The sequence below is a fragment of the Salvelinus fontinalis genome, chromosome 2, assembly GCF_029448725.1.
Source record: "Salvelinus fontinalis isolate EN_2023a chromosome 2, ASM2944872v1, whole genome shotgun sequence".
NCBI lineage: Eukaryota > Metazoa > Chordata > Actinopteri > Salmoniformes > Salmonidae > Salvelinus > Salvelinus fontinalis.
Window position 1 is genome coordinate 76,540,120 of NC_074666.1, and position 21,487 is coordinate 76,561,606.

A 21,487-nucleotide genomic window follows, 5' to 3' on the forward strand; every position below is an offset into this window, starting at 1 on the left:
CACATTGCACCTCGTCTGATGGCTGCCCTTAAACTGGGCATGGCAGGCCTTGTGATAGATGGTAAACAGGGTTAAGTTCTGCTTGACATTCATCAGGGCAAATGTATGGGCTGATTTGTGGTCATTGTGTATGTGTCTGTGTCTATGTGACCTGTGTGCAATATTTGTGCTTTATGCTTTATATGAATGTGTGCTCTGCTTGGTTGTGTGTATGTGCATGTTTCTGTTAGTTAGTTGTGTGTGTGTGTGTGTGTGTAGGTGTGTAGGTGTTGTATGGAATAGATTGTGCATGGCACAGTACAATTTATGGCACCTTCTACTGCCCTCCCTTTCAGACGCCTCCACACACGCCCCCACACACAGAGACCTGGCAAAATCTGTACTGCTACACATCTCATTCCAACTGTTTTACATTAATAGCAGAATATTACATAATGTTGCATAAACTAAATATACACACAGAATGTATTCCTTTGGGATGAGGGCAAAGAAAGCAAAGGAGTTTGGTAAACATGGTTTATAATTTGTTTCTTTGCAATATTCACTTTTTACATCCTGAAATATTGGTGCTCATAATGCCAAATTTCACAACCACAGGAGTCATTGACGACAACAGACACCAAACACCTCGACTCCCTTCAGAGCTGCTGCCTGTTACTATAAGATAGCAATAATGCCATCTTGTGTTCCTCACCGGTACGACAAGGCCTTCACATATTTTGAAGGCTTTGTCTCATTTTGGCCTTTGACTTTTTTTTAAAAATATAAATTACAATAATAATACGGTAATTTAGCATACAATTAGCATACAGGTTCCTTATATACAGGTTTTGTGGACATTTTACTCACAATCTTGGGCTTGTCAGCACTAAGCCCCAGGTCCAACAACTGGGCCACTTTACTAAAACTGCTAATCTAATGTCATTATGGATGAAGTCAGCATGTTCCAGGTTAGTTTGTCCTCATTAAAATTCTATAATTGTTTCCATTTTTCTTTTACAAGTTAATTGGAACTTGCAATAAACTAAGGCTACTGATTAGTACCCCGATGAGCTAATTAAACATACATAAGCTACTAACAGAACCTTTTTATATTCAGACAGTAGGCTAACGCAATTGAACATGGAGTTTGGTGTTGTATTGCTCACAAGTGACCCTTCAATTGTCTTTTCTGAACCACACACAAATCAGCTTCTTGACAAAAATGGCCATAAGAGAAAGCAGTGTTTACCCATCATTCTCTTATTTTGTCACGGTTGTTTCGTAAGTCCGTTTTTTCAGAGCTATTATTATTTATATGTATTGTTATCTGAGTTTGTTGGAAATGGGCATGTAATAATGTGTGCATGCGTGTGTGTTTGAACTCTCCCGCTTCCTTCACACCTGCATAACCTGCATTTATTGTCACACATCCAGACACAATTGACACAGTTGCCTTCCAAAGGCATCATTATGCACTAACAAAGCTTTTCAAAATTCCCTCATGTTACCTAATTATGCCCATTAAGTGACCACTGACATTATGTGATTATTTTCCATCAGCCACTATACCGACTTATTTTACTCCTTTCATCCCATCTCCTTTCATTCAGCCACATTGAATACCCACTTACTTTCTCTGACATAATTGAGTACTGTCTTCTCGCAAGATTGTGTCTATTGCAGAGGGATCTCATGGATCATCAATTCTGTCCCTACTGGGCAAAATAACCTGTCTCTTAGTCTCTACAGTACATGTGATGCTCGTTGCACTATAATTTAATGATATAAAGTACTTTAGCTGGGAGGGGCCTTTTCTTTCTCAGCTGCTGACCTCCTCCTCTAGATGATCTTCCGAAAATCCAATCAAGTCCCAAACAGCTGTTTCCTCAGGCCACGGCCAAGACTATGTATGTCTGTGATTCTGTCATAGTTTTGACTCTTATCTCCTTTCTTCTTTTTCCTCAGAAAAATGTTCTCCTTAGCCTGCCGATCGACGACCTCCTCCTGGGCTGGATGACAACTATCCAGGTCCTCCATCCTCTTTGCCAGTGACATCACACAATCCACTATCTATTTCCTATTCTTCCCCTGAACTTGACAGTGGTTCACTGTTCCTGTTGGCACACGCCCAAAGATTCAGACAGTATCTTGAAATCTACTCTGCCCTCCAGCTAGTAGTGCTTAAGATTCATTGCTTATCATTACTGAGGAGGACACCCACAATTGGCACAGCAGTAAGGTGACACATTCACTGGAGAATTTTGCTAGCATGAGCCTAGAATAGCTTCCTTAAAATAGCTACTCTCATACACATATCATTATCATGATCTAATGGATTTAATTACGTTAAAGAAATATATGTTGCGAAAATAAGAGTGACAATGTGTGTAAAGAATGTGTTACTGACAATTTGAGTATGATTTTGTCAGAAATTACATCTGTTTGACAGCCTTGATTGTGGTAGACACAGCAACCTCCCATCATGCACCAGAAGAAAATGATGAGAATGGTTTTGACTAGATGATATACAGCTACGAAAGATGGTGACTTTTTTGTAGTAGGTTAGGAGAATTTAAGCTGCAGGTTAAGATAACTTAGAAGGTTAGGATAATTAGATGAAGGTTATGAAAAGGGTTAGGGTTAGCTAAAATACCCTCCTAAACTGTTACGAAAAGTCACTTACGTCCATAACTGTAGCCTATCTAGTTACAACTGATAAGAATTTACCTGTTAATACCACTGCTTAGTGCTGATAGAAACATGGTAAGACAACCAGGCAGCACTTTGGTGTCAATTATCTGCCAGTTATTCTACAGGCTATGTGCACAGAGCAGGAATTCTGCATTTTAAATATAATTATAAAAACACATTCCCAGTAGAGACATCTGTGGTATGACCAAAGGTCAATGTGGCAATCGGAGGAATTCACATAGTTTAGCAGAAAAAAGATGTTATGGAATAAGCAATGTACTTTACCACTCTACTGTACCATAATGGACTGTATAGCATACTGTTTTCCTCATTTAGCTAAAAGCAGCCTTTATGGAATAAGTGGCTACATGTTAGAGGCCTGCCATAAGGATTTCCTTTATCTTTCTCTAGGTATACCAATAACAGTGGGCATGGCGAAGCACTACCCTCACACAGTTTTTGTAGGGCAAGTTTTGAATGTTGCCTGCACTCATGACCATGAAACCTCAGGAAGGGAAACAGTATTTCCCTTAAATTTTAAACTGAATGTCAATAAAACACGTGCTACTGTGTGCAATATTTCACGATCAATAAAGTGTTATATACTTTTTACAAATGCTATTTTTGTTATCTAACTGTTTTTACAATCCTGAAGTAGTTTTCATTTCATATTTCCATTGCATGTGATTGCATTATGTCTCCCAAAGATGTGATTGTTTGGAAGAATGAGTGGTGTTTAATCTGCTCTGATTAGCAGTTCATGTTTGGTTAATCTTTGAAGCCCTTGATTGTTAGCGATAGGATTACTTTCACCGGTGTCATCTGTCTCCATCCACTCTTTCAGCACTTCACTCTCTTTGTCACTGGATCTCTAGCCCAGGGCCTTCTATTTACAAGAAGGCTCTGATCTAGCCTACAATCAATGCCAAATACCTACGTGTCAACATGGGAAGTGCAAGGAACACAGGATGTTGGTGGCACCTTAATTGGGGAGGACGAGCTCATGGCTGGAGAGGAATGATTGGAATGATATCAAATACATCAATCACATGGTTTCCAGGTGTTTGATGTCATTCCATTTGCGACATTCCTGGCATTATTATGAGCCGTCCTCCCCTTAGCAGCCTCCTGTGCTGGGGAAACCAGACAGACAACCTTGACTCAGGAGGATGACTCAGTAGGTGACAGCACAGAGCCATACAATGACAGAAATAACCACTCCTTTCAAAATACATTGGATTCATAATATCTCTGTCTGTAAAACCCTTTCAGTTTCCAATTATAAGTAAAATACACATATGGAAATGTGCTCATACAAAAAATGTAGCCTTGATTTAATTGGCCTATGGCGAGTGTAAAAATATGACCTGACTATTTGCGGTGTTATTCAATAGCTTGTCAAGCTGCCTGCAGTTCTTCGTGTTTTAGTTGTGGACATCATACAAATGTAGGTTTCGTCATAGCAACACTGCTAACTAAGCCTTTGCATGTTATTGGTAGTGGTATCAGCTGTTCCATGTCTTTGTCATTTGAGAATATAACGCTGTAATGAATGTGGCCTTTGTTTATTGTGGGTGTGGCCAACCCGATGGTTGTGAGCTAGAGGGTGGGTGGTATCTCCGTGTTCGCGTCACAGGTCAGTGCTAGCTGTCAATTGCATAACAAAACGTCTACAACTTTATATTTTAGGCAAAACTTGGAACGCATGGTGGCAGGGAAATTAGCAATTATCTAGCTACTGTAATAGTTATGCATGAATGCCGCTGCTTTCGTCGTATAGCCTTTTTCACGAGGACTTACACTAGAGAGCTAGCTAGTGGGCTACTGCTAGCTAGCTGACTTGCTAAGTTAGCTACCTAAGAAAGTGAAAGAAGACGGCAGCTGAACAGAAGCTATACCAACTTACTCAGACCTATGCGACTGATATCAGGTAGTTATTTATCTAGCTAGCCTTTCACTTATTATTTTGTTCACAACACAGCGATACATTGAGCGAATGCACTGCAATTGGTATGTATTAAACATCTAGCTAGTGACCGCAATACGACCAATGAATACGACCCTGGTTGTGGCAATATAGCACTGCTTTCTAGTCAGTAGCTGTGCTCTCATAATTCGTGTAGCTAGCTTGGTTAGTCTCTACTTGTGGCTAAACTGGAAAGTGTGCTACTGGCGACAATGTTGCCGAAAATCGAAGGATTGTACACGTTTCTTGTTGTGCACACGTTTGCTGTGTCACGCGCCGCAGAGAACAAGGGACTGTGCTGACAAGTTATGCATGAGCTATCTGCCTCCGCAAGAAAGAGCACTACACCAGACGGGAGAAGCTGTCCATTTACCAGTTATGTTTTAATATCCTCATTATTTTTAACTCTAGTCCAGGGCAAGTAATTGTACTCATTAGCACAAGCGTTGGGGGGGATTTTTGTCTGCATCCCAAGATTTGCGTTATTAAAGTGTAAGGAAATCTCATCACTTGTCAGTTGGCCTAGAATGCCAGTCGTAATTTTACGGTCATGTGAGCTGCATTTAGACTAAAACATATTACATTCATTGTATTTTTGCACATTCTGTCTTCTAAAAACTCCAATGGCATATGCATTGCATGAGAGAGGACGTTTTATATTCCCACTGGAACATGGGAAATTGAACCGCTATTTGTGTTGGTCGATATACCAAAGGGTCATCGTGCTGACAACAGCATATAGTGCAGGAGAACAAGGTCAAAAGTGGATGGTGGTTGTCGGATATACGCGCCTTTGCCCTCCTAGGCAGTCAGAATCAGCTTGCCAGGTGAAGAATGCTAATGAATAATTGAAGCATATGAACAGCATGTTCTGGAACAATGAGGCTTCTCTCAAACACTTATTGTATTGGTCAATGTTATCTGGATAATACTACAAATTCCTGATTGCTTACAGAGTTAGGCCTATTCCAGGGAGAGCTGGGGTTATTGTATGGGCCACTGCAGTAGCTAAACTACGGGTTTCCCGTGATGGTGTTGATCAGCTTGTCCCAATGGCCTGTCCTCACATCCATAGATCAGGAGATTGAAAAATGATTTTTCTCAGAGCACATGGAACTGTGGTTTGTAGTAGCCTATGTTAAACAGTACATGTGTTTGTATCAGACTGAAGTGGCATTAGGCTGTACTGTACCAATGCTCCTTTGTACTGGAAACGTGTGTTGATTTTGACACTGTAGACCCATGGTGAACACGGGGTGTTCCCTATTGACCGGCTGTCGCTCTGTGGGTCCAGTCCTATTTTCTGTTAATTTAGGCCAGGGGTACTAACGTACCCTATGAGGTCCGGAGCCTGCTGGTTTTCTGTGCTACCTGATAATTAATTGTACACAACTGGTGTAACAGGTCTAAATTAGTCCCTGACTAGAGGGGAACAATTAAAAAATGTGGTGGAACTGTCTTCGAGGTCCAGAGTTGAGTTTGAGGGATGTAAGCCTATAGGGAGAGAGAACAGTTTGTAGTCATGCCATGGTATCATGACATCGGATTTTTTGAGTATTAGAACCTACTGTACAAGTTTAAAGTGCCAGTTGGGACAGAGGTTAAAGCCTATTGGGCTTAGGTCTAGTGATATTGGAGAAAGGATACTTTCTCCAGTATCAATAGAATCTCCCTGTTGGTGACTAGTCATCTAATCAGTTGCCTTACCCAATTGTAATCGGCAGCACATTGTTTGTACTTGGATAAGCAGTTAGAACCTTAGAGACTATTGTTGTTGCTTCATCCAAATAGCCATTTTCTCTGGATTTCAGATTCTTGTGGATTTAATGGTCCCAGATGCTGTTTTTTTGGAATGTTAGTATTGTAGTTCTTGAGTACTCTGAGGGCTGAAGTGAGGACACATGACCAGTCATGGACTTCAGTCAAAGAGCCAGTAGCTCTGAGGACCTTTTTGAGTTTACTGAAAATCCAATTCTTCATGAAATGTAATCCCTCTTCTGGGAAATGAGGTCAAGGGAATGAGTGGCTGTTTCTTAGTACAGTGTAAACAGGGAGCATGGAACCCAAGCTTTGTTGATACTATGTAATAGTGCTGCAGTTGATCCATGCCTGTCCTCAGGCTACTCAACTATAGTCTCCAACGCTGGACACTGCAGGGCGATGACCCCTACATACAGATGCACATACACTGCTAGTTTCTAGACTTAGTCAGCCTTTCTACTTGTGTTTTTGCATCTCTCATCACAAATGTTCTTCCTCCTCTCAATAGCGTGCGTTCACCAACAGGAACCTCTAGCTCCATCTTTACAATTCTCTTTTCTTTCAATTCTTAGCCACAATTGCACATTTAATCCCCGCGCAAAATATTTATCCAATAATGAATTATTTATTTTCTCTCGTTTCTGCTCTTTTACCACCATCTCCTTTTCAATGGCTCTCTCCCTTGCCCTCCTGTCCCTCCTTTGCCCCCCTGTTTTCCTCCCTTACATCCTCCACTTCTTCTCTTATTCCTTCCGGCCCACCTCTACATTCCCCCCTGCCAGTCTAGGGGTATTGTGTCTTCTGTACAGTAACAGTACATGCCTCTCACCTCGTCTCTCTCCTGGTGTGGTATACTGTAGGTGAGTGATGGAGACGAGAGAGTTGACCGTGGTGGCTGGCAGCTTCGTGGGGTTTCAGCTGCTCTTCTCCGTGGCCAGCCCGCTGTTCTCCTCAACCTTCACCCCTGGCTACGGCCGCCTGCCCTCCAACAAGCTCACTGAGTGGAACTCCAGGTACAATACCCTTCCAACAAGCCTCTTAACAGGTTTCACATTATAGACTAGTACTGTACTGACTCTGCTGTAACACACCTCTATCAGACATTAACCAAGGCACACTGATCTGAGGTCAGAAATGATAACTAGTTGAAAGGTAGGCTACCAAGTTAATGATTATGTAGATATTTATTCTCTACGTTGCTCTTGGACTGGCTTTGCATTCAAATAGTTTTATTGTGCTGATACTTCAGCTCTAATCAGACAAATCTTAATTATCTATTTACAATATCGTCATTTAGGTTGTCATGGGTCATCTTATCAACTTTCCATAGTACACGTCAGGGGCTGGGCTTTGAGTTCAAAGACCATAAATGTGTAATTAGTTTGGGGTTAAGTTCAAAATGTGCCAATTGGTGTTTGGAATTAGTTACTCCATGTACTGAATGGTATCTCTTCTCTGGTATCAGTTTGTCTTGAGCTGGTGGGCTGTACTCACTATTACCACTGTTCCCTCCAAAAAATGTTGGCACTGAGCAAATTTCAGGTCTGCTGAGTGGTAACTTGAACATTGTGAAAATTCTGTGCAACCTCTGTGAACACTGAGGCTGTACCCACTTTAAGTTAAAGTTTTAACAATGGCCAAGTAGTCTACTGTGGCTATTTGATTGTAATGTAGAGCTACCAGAGTGGCCACCATCAAAAACAATGGAGAAAATGCATCCCATAACATTTTAACATGGAAACATATCATTCAGCCTACATTAGCAGCCAATGTGTGGTGTTCAATGTAGGCCCACATTCCATGATACTTTTGAAAAAAAACTTGCAGGGCTTGACATTAACCTGTTTATCCACTTGTCCTTTGGACAAGGAGATTACTGAAAATGTTGTGGTGTTTGATGCAAGAAACCATTTTACAAAATAAAATGCCTTTCCATATCATTATGACAGAAAATCTGACAAATTATGCTACTCTCTGTCTATTGGCTAATTAACTTATTCAAGCCTGTCTCAAAATACAACACTGTCCCTTTTAAGACAAAAAAGCTCTTTACCTGACTCGCTTTTCAAAGATGTCTAGAAATGTACACTTTTTGCTTCCCACAAGAGCACAATCACTCCCCCATTACTGACTAGAAATTCTCTATAACTGGGCTAATAACTAATTAACTAGCAAAGAATATGAACAAAATGTGCACACGTGGCTAGATGCTGCTCTCGCTTTGATCTCAAAACAAGCGCATCTACTCACGAACGCTCATGCTGTAAACACAGTCCAGTTCAAAGTAAATACATGGCAATGGTCTATTTGCATATAGGCCTACTGCAGCTCTGATTGTTTATGCCGCACCGGTATTTGTAGAGTACGGGCTGAGTAATGCGTGTCAATGTAATAAAATCCTACTCCGATGTGTTCTGCCTACAACAAAATCTCTTACGTAGTTTGTTTTGTTTCGGTATGTTGCATTGACAGTGGCTAATGTTGATTTGATTACAATTGCACAGTAAAGGGAAACTTTGATCATGTTAACAGGGAAAACTAGAACAGTGGTCACCAACATTTTCTGAGTTAAGATCACATTCTGAGTCAAAATGCAAGCTGAGATCTACTGCTCAGGTTTTTTTTTAAACATTACAAAAAAACGTCCGGCCCATGCAACATTAACCAATTAAAAACAGTACTTTAGCACTGAGGTTTGTGCAGTAACCTATAGGCACAATACATTATCACCTCATATTGTCTTTGCTTGAATTGCCCATGCGTTGTTTGGGCCATTTAAAAAATATATACATTTCAAAATTTGAGGAAGGCTATATGATCACACCGGTAATAGATCCATTGTTGCATTACTTGTGAGGCACAGCTGAGTGAGCATACATTTAAATCATTTGTCTTTTATTTTTATTTTACTGTGCTGATGGTGCCCGCATCTAATGGTCAGTCTCAGCGGAGGGAGAGAACAGCAGACTGAGGGTCCACCTCTCAACATCCCTCCGCTCTCCCTTTCCTCCACTGACACTGACCAAAAAGGGACACCGTCTTCCAGCTGATGGCAACTCGGGTCGCACCGTTATTTCTGCCTCATGCACAAATTCATGTTGTTACTCCTATGAACAGAGAAAGTGAAATATTAAAAAGACCCAAGCTGCTAATAATAACAACAATGCAAGCCTATAGATACACTTTCCTACTCATTCATTACTGCTGCAGTGCTTGTTATAGCGCTGGGTGGAAATGGGAAGAACACACGTTTTATGGCTTATAAAAGTGTTGAATACGAAGTGTTGACAGTGCTGAGTAAGAACTTTAATGTGATCTCACTCATAAAACAGCAGCTCTTTGACGTATTTGTTAACAGTCTTTCTAGTCATGGTTTTAAACATTTTGAAATCTCACAGTATCAATTTTGCTGTAGCTTTCTTTTATGCCTGCTACATTACTGTCAACACAGTAATCTGAGCCATCCGATTGGCCAGCGGTAGGCCTATAGTGCACTTGATTTGATCTCCGGCTCCGCCGGGAAGGCAGTTTGTACTTTCAAACACATGAAATGGTTAAAAATTGCAACAGTTCACCTACTTGGCAGACAGGCAGCTGAATCGGGTGCACCTACCACCAACAGCCCGAGACAAATAAAATAGGAACACAAGGCTTTATCGTTGTTTTTGTTTTTTACAGAAAGGTTTGTTGATCGACTAGGAATGCCTTGGAGATCGACCAGTGGATCGCAATTCACCTGTTGGTAACCACTGCTCTAGAAAGTTGAAAGAAGTTCAATCTCGTGCCTCCTCCTGTGGGCTGATATTTCTTCTGCGCGGCAGTCCTGGGGGGAGAGTCCTGGGCCTCTGTTCATACAGGGGTCATGTACACTGAACACTGCTACAGGATGTGTGTAGTGTACCATGGCATAACAAGCCAAAGGTGACACACTGATCATGGTTGAAGTTTGATTCAAAGTTACCCTTCATTGCATAACAGCTCCCAGTGTGTCAGTGTGTTATTATTTATTCAAGCTTTGCTTGTAAAGAGACGTAGAGAATATCTACAGAAAGATGCACAGCATAGATGTAAGCCTGAGGCGTAGGCTAAGGAACGTGTCACTAGCTAGATGGAGGGGCTAGAGGGAAAGCAAATGCACTTGCCCCTTCTGCTTCATAAAAGACTGCCTCAAATTCCACTCTCCTCCTTGGTCATGGCAGTTATACGCTCTCAGATAGTCATGTTATAATGGTGATACTAAAAATAACAATGTTCATTGTACAGTGGCTGGTCTATGGAGCCAGCATTGCTAGGCCTGTGGTGCTGCTGGTGTGCCCAGGGTCTGAGGACTGTGTGTGCGGATGAGGGGAGATAAGAGGCGTGGTAGCACTGGAGTTCTCTTCACTAGCCCAGATAAAGAGTCCCAGAGGTCAACGAAACCTGAGTAGTTTTACACACACACGATTCTCCTTCAAATTAGTTCCATTGCCAAGGTTCCACACGGCCCAAATGAGGTTTCTTCATCGTGTTCTCAGTGCTATAAAGGATGTTATTGTTATGTTACTTGAACTGTTTATTAGTTTTACTGCTGCCGTGGTGCTAGTCTTGCATCATTCTCTGCCATGGCGCTAACTGTCCCTGTTTCTGTGTGCTTGCCCAGATTGGTGTCCACTGTCCATGCTCTGATCGTGGGCCTCTTCTGTCTCTACATCCTGTGGTTTGATGATGCTGTCAACACAGACCCCGTCTGGTAAGATGAACTGCATTACTGTCTGCTGTCTGTCATTCTAGCAGCCATGGCTACTAGCCTACCCAAGAGGGTGGGAAGGATGACGCTGCCATTCCCCACTGTCTCCAGAGAGGTGTAGATTCAGTGGATTTGTTCTTTCATTGTCTTTTCTATGTTCTCTCTCCTACTGCTGACTGTGTGATTACATCATTGTATCCTGAAAGAGAGGAATGGTAATTTCCCCCTCTCCCTTCTGTTTCTGTCTTCTACTCTCTCTCCTCTCTCCTCTTTCTCTGTCTTCTACTCTCGTGTTTCTCTCCTTCTGTTTCTCTTCCTCTCTTGTTCTGATCAGACAGACCAGAGTCCTGCCAACAAGGCTCCTTTTCATAGCAAAGAGCAGCCCAGTCTTCAGCCCCCCCCCCCCCCCCCCCTTCCTCCTCCCTCCCCTTCTGGTGACCCTCTCCCCTGAGTCCCCCCACCACCACCAGCACCCTGCATCTCTGTCTGTCTGATCAATACAACACTTCCCTCGCTCTCTTTGTCTGTCTGTCGCTGATGTAGCGGAGAAAAGGGGTTGTGAAGGGCCAATGGGGAGGAGTCCTGCCACCCCCCTTCATCTGCTCTGTGTCCAAATGTCTCACATTTAGACTACTCTCTTTTTCCTTTTTTCTTTGTTGTTCCTCAACTCTCATAGGGTTTGTTTAATAGGGGTGTAATTGTTGTACCCTCCCAGCCCAAGCCATGTTGTCTTGTTTTTTTCCTTTGTTTTGGTCTTTGTCTGTGTAGTATTGGCGCTGTCCTTTTGTCTCTTATGTATTTGCTTTCCTGCCCATCTCTTTTAGTTTCTTACTTTTCCTCTATTTAGACTGGTAGCCATGTTATTTTGCTAGAGCAGTAGCTAGTTCCACTTATTGCAACACTGAATGGCGTAAGCATTAAATCCTCAGACAATCTGATTGCATTACAGCATCAGTTAGACATGCCACAGACTGGCATTGTGCCGGGCTTCACAGAACTAACCGCCCACAAACCTGCATTGTGACAGATTCAGCTTCTCGCAACGTCACTCTGGCGGTTCTGCCTGGGTTTTGTCATTGTAATCCAATCAATCCAAAGCGTTTTCCAAATCCGCCTCCCTCACATCGCTTGAATGGTTTATCTGAGCTTTAAAAGTGCGATGTAACCAGTGTGAGCAGAATAGACTCAATTGGTTTAAAACAATAGTACTCAGTTGGTTGATCAGAGTTCAGTGATGTAACTCCAGGTGTGGCTTACTGTAACATTAAGATCCCTTTATTGGTCAAATACACACAAGGTCCAACTGAACTGTGACTTCTGCTTTTTAACCCAACACCTCCAAAAGACTCATACATACACATAAATATAGAGGTTTTGGAGAGGTGCAGGGGACACTGGGCGCCCGGGGAGCTGTTGCTGGGGGGGGGGGGTTAAGTGCCTCACTCACGGACACAACGGCAGGCAATGGAATCTAGGATTTGATACCTGCAAACCTCCGGTTGCCAGCTCACTTCCCGACAGATTTTTCCCGGCAGACCCGGGATTCAAACTGGCAACCATCCGGTTGCTGGCTTGCCTCTAACCACTAGGCTACCTGCTGCCCTGCCATACCTGGATCAGTGATGGAATCTGAGAACCTTTGGATCGATCTCATCCTGACCCCTCCAGTTGATCTATCTGAAGTTCATCTCTTAGCTTTAACAGATTCACAAGTTTATCTACGAATGGCTTTGATTCTCTATATGGGTTAATAGATTATTAGGCTTATGGGTGGGCTCCAGGATGTACAGTAAACATGAGGAAGTGAAGAAACGATTGGCTGCATATGACATTGATCGTGGCTACATGAGTGGGGTTCAGAGAGGATGTTGCACTCAGACATACCCTGAACGGGTACGTTGGGGTGGGGGTCGGTAGATCCAGAGAGCACGTCGTGGTGTGCTGTCACAGAGAGCCGTGACCCCGCACTCAGCAACAGGATACCTGTGATGGAGAGAGGCCAAAATCAGATCCAGTGTCACTTTACTGAGACGGACACACATTATTATGACCACAGTCACTTAGCAGAAGCTCTTGTCAAGAGCCTCTTGCACTACAGTCCACTCACAGGCCTAGGCAGTAAATGTGGCCCATGTGATAGTGATCTGATAACCATGGCTTTGCCAAAACCTTGTCCGAGCAACTGAGTCATACAATCGAGAACAGTGCTACTCATTCTTACAGTATGTACTATATGCAGGCTACTGCTAACATGTACACACATCCTGACACGTATTTGTCCATGAGCACACAATCACATAAGGATACAGCAGGCAAGCAGAAACACAACGCATTTGACAACACAGTGCTGTTTAAACTGGACCTTCCCTGGACACGGGTATCTCAGTAGTAGCAAGACTATGACTCGTGACATGGCCATGAGAAGAATGTGCCTATTTGAATGCTAGAAAAAAGATTGTAGTTAAAGTTTCATTTTTTTGAAACTCATCTCTCATTGGAGACCCCTGCAGTAGACTTCACTAATATAGTATGTAGAATGTTTTGTGGACTTTTGTTTCTGTTTTACAGTAGTTTTAGCATTAATCTGTTATGTGGCAACTGTAATTCTGAAAGAACACTTTGTTTTGTTTTTGTTGTACAGGGGGGAGCCTGGACTAGTGAAACTTAATGTGGCCATAACATGTGGTTATTTGCTCTATGGTGAGTGTCTCTCTCTCTGTCTCCTCATGTTTATCCTCTTGTATAACAATAAGCCATCCACATTTCTCTGTGGACAGTAGATGAAAATAATAAACTGTGTGCTAACTACCCACTTGTTGTTCTGTGTAGACCTTGTGCTTCTGGCCACTAACTGGAGCACAATGGGGGACAGCTTTTTTGTCTGTCACCACTTGGCGGCGCTCTATGCATATGGATATGTCTTGGTGAGTCTGGGGGGAAACCATGAGCACAATGGCTAATATTAGATGGTTATTTGGTGCCTTTGGGTTTTGGTATTGAAATACTCAAGTCTTCTTTCTAAAGATGTGTTGCACATTTAGTCTGTTTTTAGTTTATTTCTGCCCATGTCTATTTGTGGTAATACGTCTTTACACTCTCTGCAGTCTCGTGGCGTGCTTCCCTATTTCGCCAACTTCCGTCTCATTTCAGAGTTATCCACACCTTTTGTGAACCAAAGGTAAGCTAGCTCCACGTTTACCCTATATTAATGAATACTCCTTTTTATCAGGCCCTACCTTTGTCAGTGTTGACATTATTCCGTTCTCCTCCACGTATAGATGGTTCTACGAGGTGTTGAAGTACCCTCGCTCGGACCGCTTGGTTGTGGCCAACGGCATGGCCATGGCAGTGGTCTTCTTCATGGTGCGCATCTTCGTCATGCCACCCTACTGGGCCCGGGTGTTTGCCACCTTCGGAACGGAGGCCTTCGAGCGCTTGGGCATCGGTGCTCAGGTGGCCTGGATCACATCCTGTATCGCCCTGGACATCCTCAACACCATCTGGATGTACAAGATCGCCCGCGGCTGCTACAAGGTCATGAAGGGCGCCAGTGGCAGGAAGGCCAAAGAGGTATCCCCGCTCAAGCAGAACCATGTGAATAACCACACAGACTAAGAGATACTGGCCGGAGGGGGGGAGACAGGAAGGACTTCAAGGGCTCTTATAGCCCCTGCTAGCTCCAGCCTTGCTATTATCTCCATACCTGGAAATCATGCAGCCGAATGGGGTCAGGTCCTCATCCGATTCAGCCTCGCAGAATGAGACTGGTCCCACACTAGCTTCTGTACCTCAGTGTTTCACCAATGGTATGGTACCCTGGCTGGGTTTGGTTGGAGATGACAGAGTAGCTCTTAAGGACACTCAGTCTTGTTCACTTTCAACTTCAACCCAAGCTCAGTCATCTGAAGTACCTGTGATGGACAGGTAGAAAGCAATAAAAGAAGAAACCGTGCTCTGTCAAACTCCCTCGGCCATCATCCTTTACCCTTTTCAGTTCCCTGACCCGTCCAACCAGAGGAGAGCCTCATTCTTTGCCCTCAGAATAAGGACTTCTTAGTGTGCTAGTTTGACAGACCGAGACACCACAATGCCTCTTACTGCATTTGCTGATGGCCTCCTTTTTATGAACACCACCTACATCTCCAGCAGACTGGTCCCCCGCTCACAGCAACAGTTCAGATTGAATCCCCACTGGATTTCCCATCCACAGCCTGGGTGCACATCCAGGGGAAATGGAGACAGGGATGTGGGGATCGGATCCTACCGCTGCCGCCAACTCTCCGGAATCATTGTTTTTCATTGGATGCTTTTGCCTCATCTCGTCCAGGCTCTGGCTGTGCTGTGTTTGGGTCTCAGTTATCTCATTTGTTCCTCCTGTTACTCAACATCAAAACCAGGAATTGACATCAACGCGTCTTAACTTCACTACACTCATAACCCTCTGTCACAGCGGAGCGGTTAAATCCATCCAGTTTGATGCTTCTGTTCTACCTCTCCCCTGCCTCCCCTGCCTTTATAAAGACTTGTCAGTCATATGAGAATAATCACAGAGTTGTTTTCTCCTTCTGTCAACATGTTTTAGCCTTTGAAAAGATCTCATCCATTATCTCTAGTTCAGTTGACTGGAAAGGATGTTTTCTCTCAGTTTCTCTGGAGATTCTCCCAGCCACTGCAGTGTAACACTACTGTTAAACACAACACTTGTTCTAGTGTCTATCTAAGGTACCTCTGGGGATTTTAACTTCCATTTTTCTCCTCTATTTTCTGTGTTATTGTGAGAACTGAATTTGGAACAATAGCGGGTCCCTTTTGGGGGGAAGCATTCTCCTGTCTTAGGTGCTGTTCCGCCTACAGAGTGGCAGCCATAGGAATGCTGGAAATGTGATGTTCAAAATTGTTTCTTTAGATATTCATGTAAGATCAATTATGAATTACCTATCTGACAAGAACAGGCATACGCTGGCAATGTTGTACTATATGTGTAGCCATGTAAAGTCCTACTGTATTACTCAGTTGGAAATCTTCCTTTCAAATCAAGTTGATTTGATTGATTCAAATCACTGAGAGCTTGTTAAGAAAACGTTGGATTATGATTTATACTCTAGTTTGGATCACTAAACAGGATAAATATGAATTGCATTAATCTATGGGTTCCTCTGCACTTAATTTTAATCAGTGCATTTTATGTTTTTCACCCAGCTGTATTGAGTGCATGTTAAGTGTTTTTGTTTTCTGTCCTCCTCCTGTCCCTAAAGCGTTGACGTCGTTTGGGACGGGGGGTCTGAAATGTTTGACTGTTCACTGTGGAATGAAAGCACACTCCCCATGATAGAGCAATAACCTTTTGAGCCCCTCCATGTACCATCGAGGAGGGTTGTTTTGTCGTGCCTTTACGCAACAGGAAATCTAATGCGGTCCGGTAGAGATTAGCATGACATTTTAATGTAAAACTGCTGTTTGTTTTCCTTTTTTCTCACTATTGTAATCTCTTCTCTCTATGGATACTGTTATGTATATATTTTTGTACCCTGCACAATAATGAATCCAGACAAGTATTCTCCAAAGTTGACCCCTCTGTAGGGCCTGCTTGGTTTTCTTCTGAATACGGGAGCGGGCCTCAATATAAATGTTGTGGTGGTTCTAGTGGCATTAGGAGGAGTGGTTATGACCAGAATGAAGATGAGATTGGAAATGTAATTATTGTCATGTAGTTATTCAGCTACTTCAGCTCGGTTGAGAAGCTAGTGCGATTCAGCTCACTCTTCTCACCCAGTCCTCCAATACTTCAAGCTGTGAATAGAGCAACATGTTTGTATCATTCATCAGTCAAGAAAACAATATTTTCAACTGAGTACATGTGTAGCCTGATGATGAGATTTCTGGTTCACCAGTAGGCTGTGGTGCGCATTTAAGTCTGCTTCGGATGCCTGTGAGAGAGGTTGTACTTCTGCACAATGTCCGTACAAACTATTCATTGGATGTGTAGTGTTTGTCACTGACTTCAGTGTGTCTGTGGTGTGTTGAATTGCAATGTAGACCTCTGGGTGATTTTTAAAATAGTTAAGTTTTTGGAAATGAGGAAGTGACACGGCGGTTTCTGTAACATCATGCCCGAGTGCACTTGTATCTGTAAGAAATAACCGTGTGACCTTTTATCCCTTTGAAAGGCTAACATTGTGTATTAAGAGAAGGTACAGATGGTCTCAGGCCCTGGTGAGAAACGAGGACTTGTTGTAGCTCCTGGAAGAACTGGTAGAACTGTTGCATGCATTTCATCTCTTTTGTAAGGTTGAACTTAGCAGTGTCACAAGACTTTTAGCCATTTGATACTAAATGTCATGGATTAGCCAGAAAATAACCTTTGACTGAATCAATGAATTCTTGCCCCAGCTTTTTGTGGCCTCTCTCGGATAGTCCTGCTTCACCTGTGGAGCATATCTGTAGACCGCAGCAGTCGCATCCTTTAAGTCACAAGGAGGTGCGGAGATCGAACAAATGAAGTCAAGAAAATAACTAATATTCATGGTGGTGATGAAACAAGTGAACATGAACTAATGAGGAAAAAAAGCATAGATCAAATGTTGCCAGTGGGTTTTTGGTTGTTTTTTACATTTATTTTAATGCAATGACATTTGTTTCATTATTATTTTCTGAATATTTTAATGTGAAAATAACAATACACGGGCCTTAGGGTCCCTGTCTCAACACCATGTGATTTAGATTGTCTACAATGACCACTACTAATGATGTCATTGTAGCACTGAAAGTTGAGACTTACTTGAAAGTTTTGCTCTTCAATAAATTTGAAGACAGAAAAAAGATTTGTCTCAATAATTGCTTTTTGGCTTCAGAGTATCAATTCAAACACCACTGACTTTCATGTATTTTGTTTACACTGGTGCACACAAACTGTGACAATTTTATGAAAATACTGCATGTTGGATGCATTGTAGTCAGAATGCGTACAGCAGTGTTGGATGGTTCTAAGCCTTCTAAGGTTTGTCTGGCGCAGTCCAGTCTAGCTAGTCCATCACATTTTAATTGTCACATGCTTCATAAACAACATGTGTAGACTAACAGTGAAACGCTTACTTACGGCCCCTTCCCAACGATGCAGAATAAAAGTAACACAAGAAATAAATACACAATGACCAATGATAGTTTGGCTGTATACAGGGGGTAGCAGTACAGTCGATGTGCAGGGGTGCGAGGAAATTTAATTAGATATGTACATATAGGTAGGGCTCCTGAGTGGCGCAGCGGTCTAAGGCACTGCATCTCAGTACTAGAGGCGTCACTACAGACACCCTGGTTTGAATCCAGGCTGTATCACAACTGGCCATGATTGGGAGTCCCATAGGGCGGTGCAAGATTGGCCCAGGATCGTACGGGTTTGGCTGTCATTGTAAATAAGAATTTGTTCTTAACTGACTTGCCTAGTTAAATAAATGTTACATTAAAAAAAGGGATAGTGACTAGGCAACAGGATAGTTAAATTACCTGTGTGAGAGGGTGCCAGCTACCGCTCCTCTTCTGCCCATTCTACAGGAGTTAGAGAGAAAGAAGCATCTGAACCACTGTTTGGCTCTGATTGAATCCAGCTCTACCGTGTGTGCCGGTCAAGGGGCTGGGTCACAGACTGGGCCTGAAGAGCGTTACCAAACATGGTCACATGAGAGTCAATGAAAATCTCTTCTGCTACACACTCAAACACACACACACACACACACTATGTCACCTACACTAGTACACAACATAAATGCACAGACGTCAGTGCTTGTAATGTTTTTGTAGTCTGGCTAAATCTGCAAATCTGTTGGTGCTCCTTGGATCACAAATCTGTCTGTTTACTATAAGTGGATAGTGTATTTGAAAACACGGATTCAAGTATTAGTGAAATCTCCTTTTCCATTTTTACATAGCATCTTTACAGCTTTCAGGAGTTCCATTCAGCAATCAAGCTCCCCATGTCTTTAACCAGCACCATTGAGCATGAGCAGCATAGTGTTACATTAAAGTAACAAATGCAGTATTGGGATGTTTGAGGAGGTATTTGTACAGTAAGCTTTCCCAGACTTAAAAAACTACTCTGAAATCAACATTCCAGACTTCTGAGAGGCTATAAAGATAACAGATTTTTTACAAGGTACTTGAAACCCTTGACAATTCAGTGGGGATTTAACATGACTTTTAACCAGTTTATCAAATAGCGCTTTGCTATCAGCTACTATACACAAACACTTTATAAATGCACACAGACACTTGGGTATTAATTCACCAGAAAATGTATTAGTCAAGCCCAGATTTTGTTTCAACTTTCAGTCCTACTGTACATAGACAGCCCAAATTATGATGCTAAGAACCCAGCCTCCTGAATTCTTCTCAGCCTAGGTTGAGGCCTTCTACCATAAATAGCCAGACAGAGTTGATGAGGGTGTGGAGAGGGGGGAGCTGGAACTTTGGAAATGCCCCTCTAGCATCCAGAACAGCAGTTTTCTGTCTCTCGCTGCTTCTCCATGTTTCTCAACAGTTCCAGCTACACACGTGCACATTATTTCTTTGCTTTGTCAAATATTATGACTTGCACAATTTGTTTGCCTCTTGGATCTCGTAGCTCTCCCAAAGCCTCAGTCTTCTCATCTCCCTTTGCCTGAGCTCTGTTTGTATCCTAGGTGTCCTTCCTGCCAAGGTGTACCCTCTCTAATGCCTATTTTCTTGTGTTTCTAATTCAATTTGAATTTAAAGTTGTAAAGTTATCCAAACCTTGTCATGTCCTCAGGACTCCATACAACACAGTATTTCCAGTATGTTAGCGTTCAAATAAACAGACCATCATAAGAGGTTTCCAATCTGGAGGTGTGGTATGTTCCCTATGCTTCCTCTCACTGTAAATGACCCACAACAGACCCACTGCACAGCGAACATGTAACAGTAGTTCGTTATCAGTTTGAGGGATTCCACTTTCACATCACATTAGATCTGGGCTGCTCCAGCCAGTTATGGCCCTTCCTTCTCCCATCATGCCCAAATAAAGTGTCCAAATTCCTGCTGTGTGCCTCTTCTCTCCTTGAGATGTTTATAAGACCCTTGCTTGGTCCCACACTCAGCTACTCTCTCTCTCTGTGCTTGTGCGCTTCTGTATTTAACTGACAGTCTGTTTATGGCCATGTTACATAAGGCTCCACTATAATTTTAGTTTGTCATCACAGTCGCAGCCTCATACCTAAAGTAAGACTTTAAGATGAGCTTTAAAGGGGCAATCAGCAGTTATTACATGCATTTTTAGACATAAATTAATGCTTCCATTGATTCTTGAAGAATGTAACTTAAATGCTTCATGAGCTTAGTTTTAATGTCTTACCCCCATCAGAACCCAAAATATAAGCCTGTTTTACTCCAATGTTTGTAAACACATTCAATGTAAACAAACACTGTATAGCCTCAAAACATGGTTAAAAGTATAATGTTGATATCATGGATGGTCAGTCCTTGCATCCATAGGTCTGTCTATGAATTTGAGAGTGATTACATTTCTCCAGCCCCATCCCTCAGCTTTTTACCAAAACAGTGGTTATTGTTTTAACTGCTGATTGGCCCTTTATGGTTTATAAGTCCTATCTTCACAAACCAGCTCTATCTAAGCTTTGCTTAGTGTACCTTTTTCTGGTCATTGTTTGTTAAAGTGTGCACTCTCAGATTCACAGTGTTCCTCAAACTCTTCATGACTATGTCCTGATATTAAACGTCAACTATTGGGTTATAACATAGTTGTTAACATTGTTAGTGGTGCTCAGTAGTTAGATCAGTAGCTCAGTAAGAGTCTAAGCTTCATAACCTCTTGGTTTATACACTATAGACTATTGTGTGTAAAGATGTCTGCCAAACTCAAACTTCTACTACCACTACAGCTAGCCTATCAGGCTGAAACTCATTTATTGTCAAACATGTGTGACCTTTTCCACACAAGTGCAATTGCAATCGTCTGAACTAAGGCATTATGACTCTTCTCAACCCAAATAATTTACTTTTATAATGTTGGCAGGTCTGTGATCTTCTAGAAACCATTATAAAACAGGTATTTCTCCACTGGTGTACTGGTGGAAATAGTTAATTTGTTTTTGTCGCAGGCAGAGAAAGTCCACCTGACTTCCACTCTTCTTCATTTGAGAAGCCCTGCAAAAAAACACATTGGTGTCCCAACGATATGCTCCAACGTGTAATTACACTGTAACTGGAATTAGTCATTAATTGTCCATCATTGTCTAGGAACCTCCATATTAAAAACCACTTGGAATCATGTGAGCTTTGCAGACAGTTTCACTGTTGCTCTACCATACTACTCTTGGCATGTTATCATCAAC

The 21,487-nt window shown here is 42.3% G+C and overlaps 1 protein-coding gene across 3 annotated transcripts; it reads left to right on the plus strand.

Annotated features, from left to right (window-relative positions):
• The first annotated feature begins 4,235 nt into the window (after positions 1-4,235).
• LOC129826516 (TLC domain-containing protein 4-B-like) lies at positions 4,236-19,968 on the plus strand. 3 transcript variants are annotated; one of them, XM_055887349.1, is made up of 7 exons: positions 4,236-4,309; positions 7,261-7,413; positions 11,040-11,129; positions 13,768-13,826; positions 13,956-14,050; positions 14,231-14,304; positions 14,405-19,968. In XM_055887349.1, exons 2-7 carry the CDS (start codon positions 7,268-7,270, stop codon positions 14,739-14,741), a joined length of 801 nt encoding a protein of 266 aa, XP_055743324.1. In that variant the 5' UTR covers positions 4,236-4,309; positions 7,261-7,267; the 3' UTR covers positions 14,742-19,968. The 3 variants fall into 3 exon arrangements, with proteins under 3 accessions (XP_055743324.1, XP_055743315.1, XP_055743332.1); XM_055887340.1 differs by having other exon boundaries at positions 4,249-4,603; XM_055887357.1 differs by lacking the exon at positions 4,236-4,309 and adding an exon at positions 4,623-5,014.
• Positions 19,969-21,487: the final 1,519 nt, after the last annotated feature.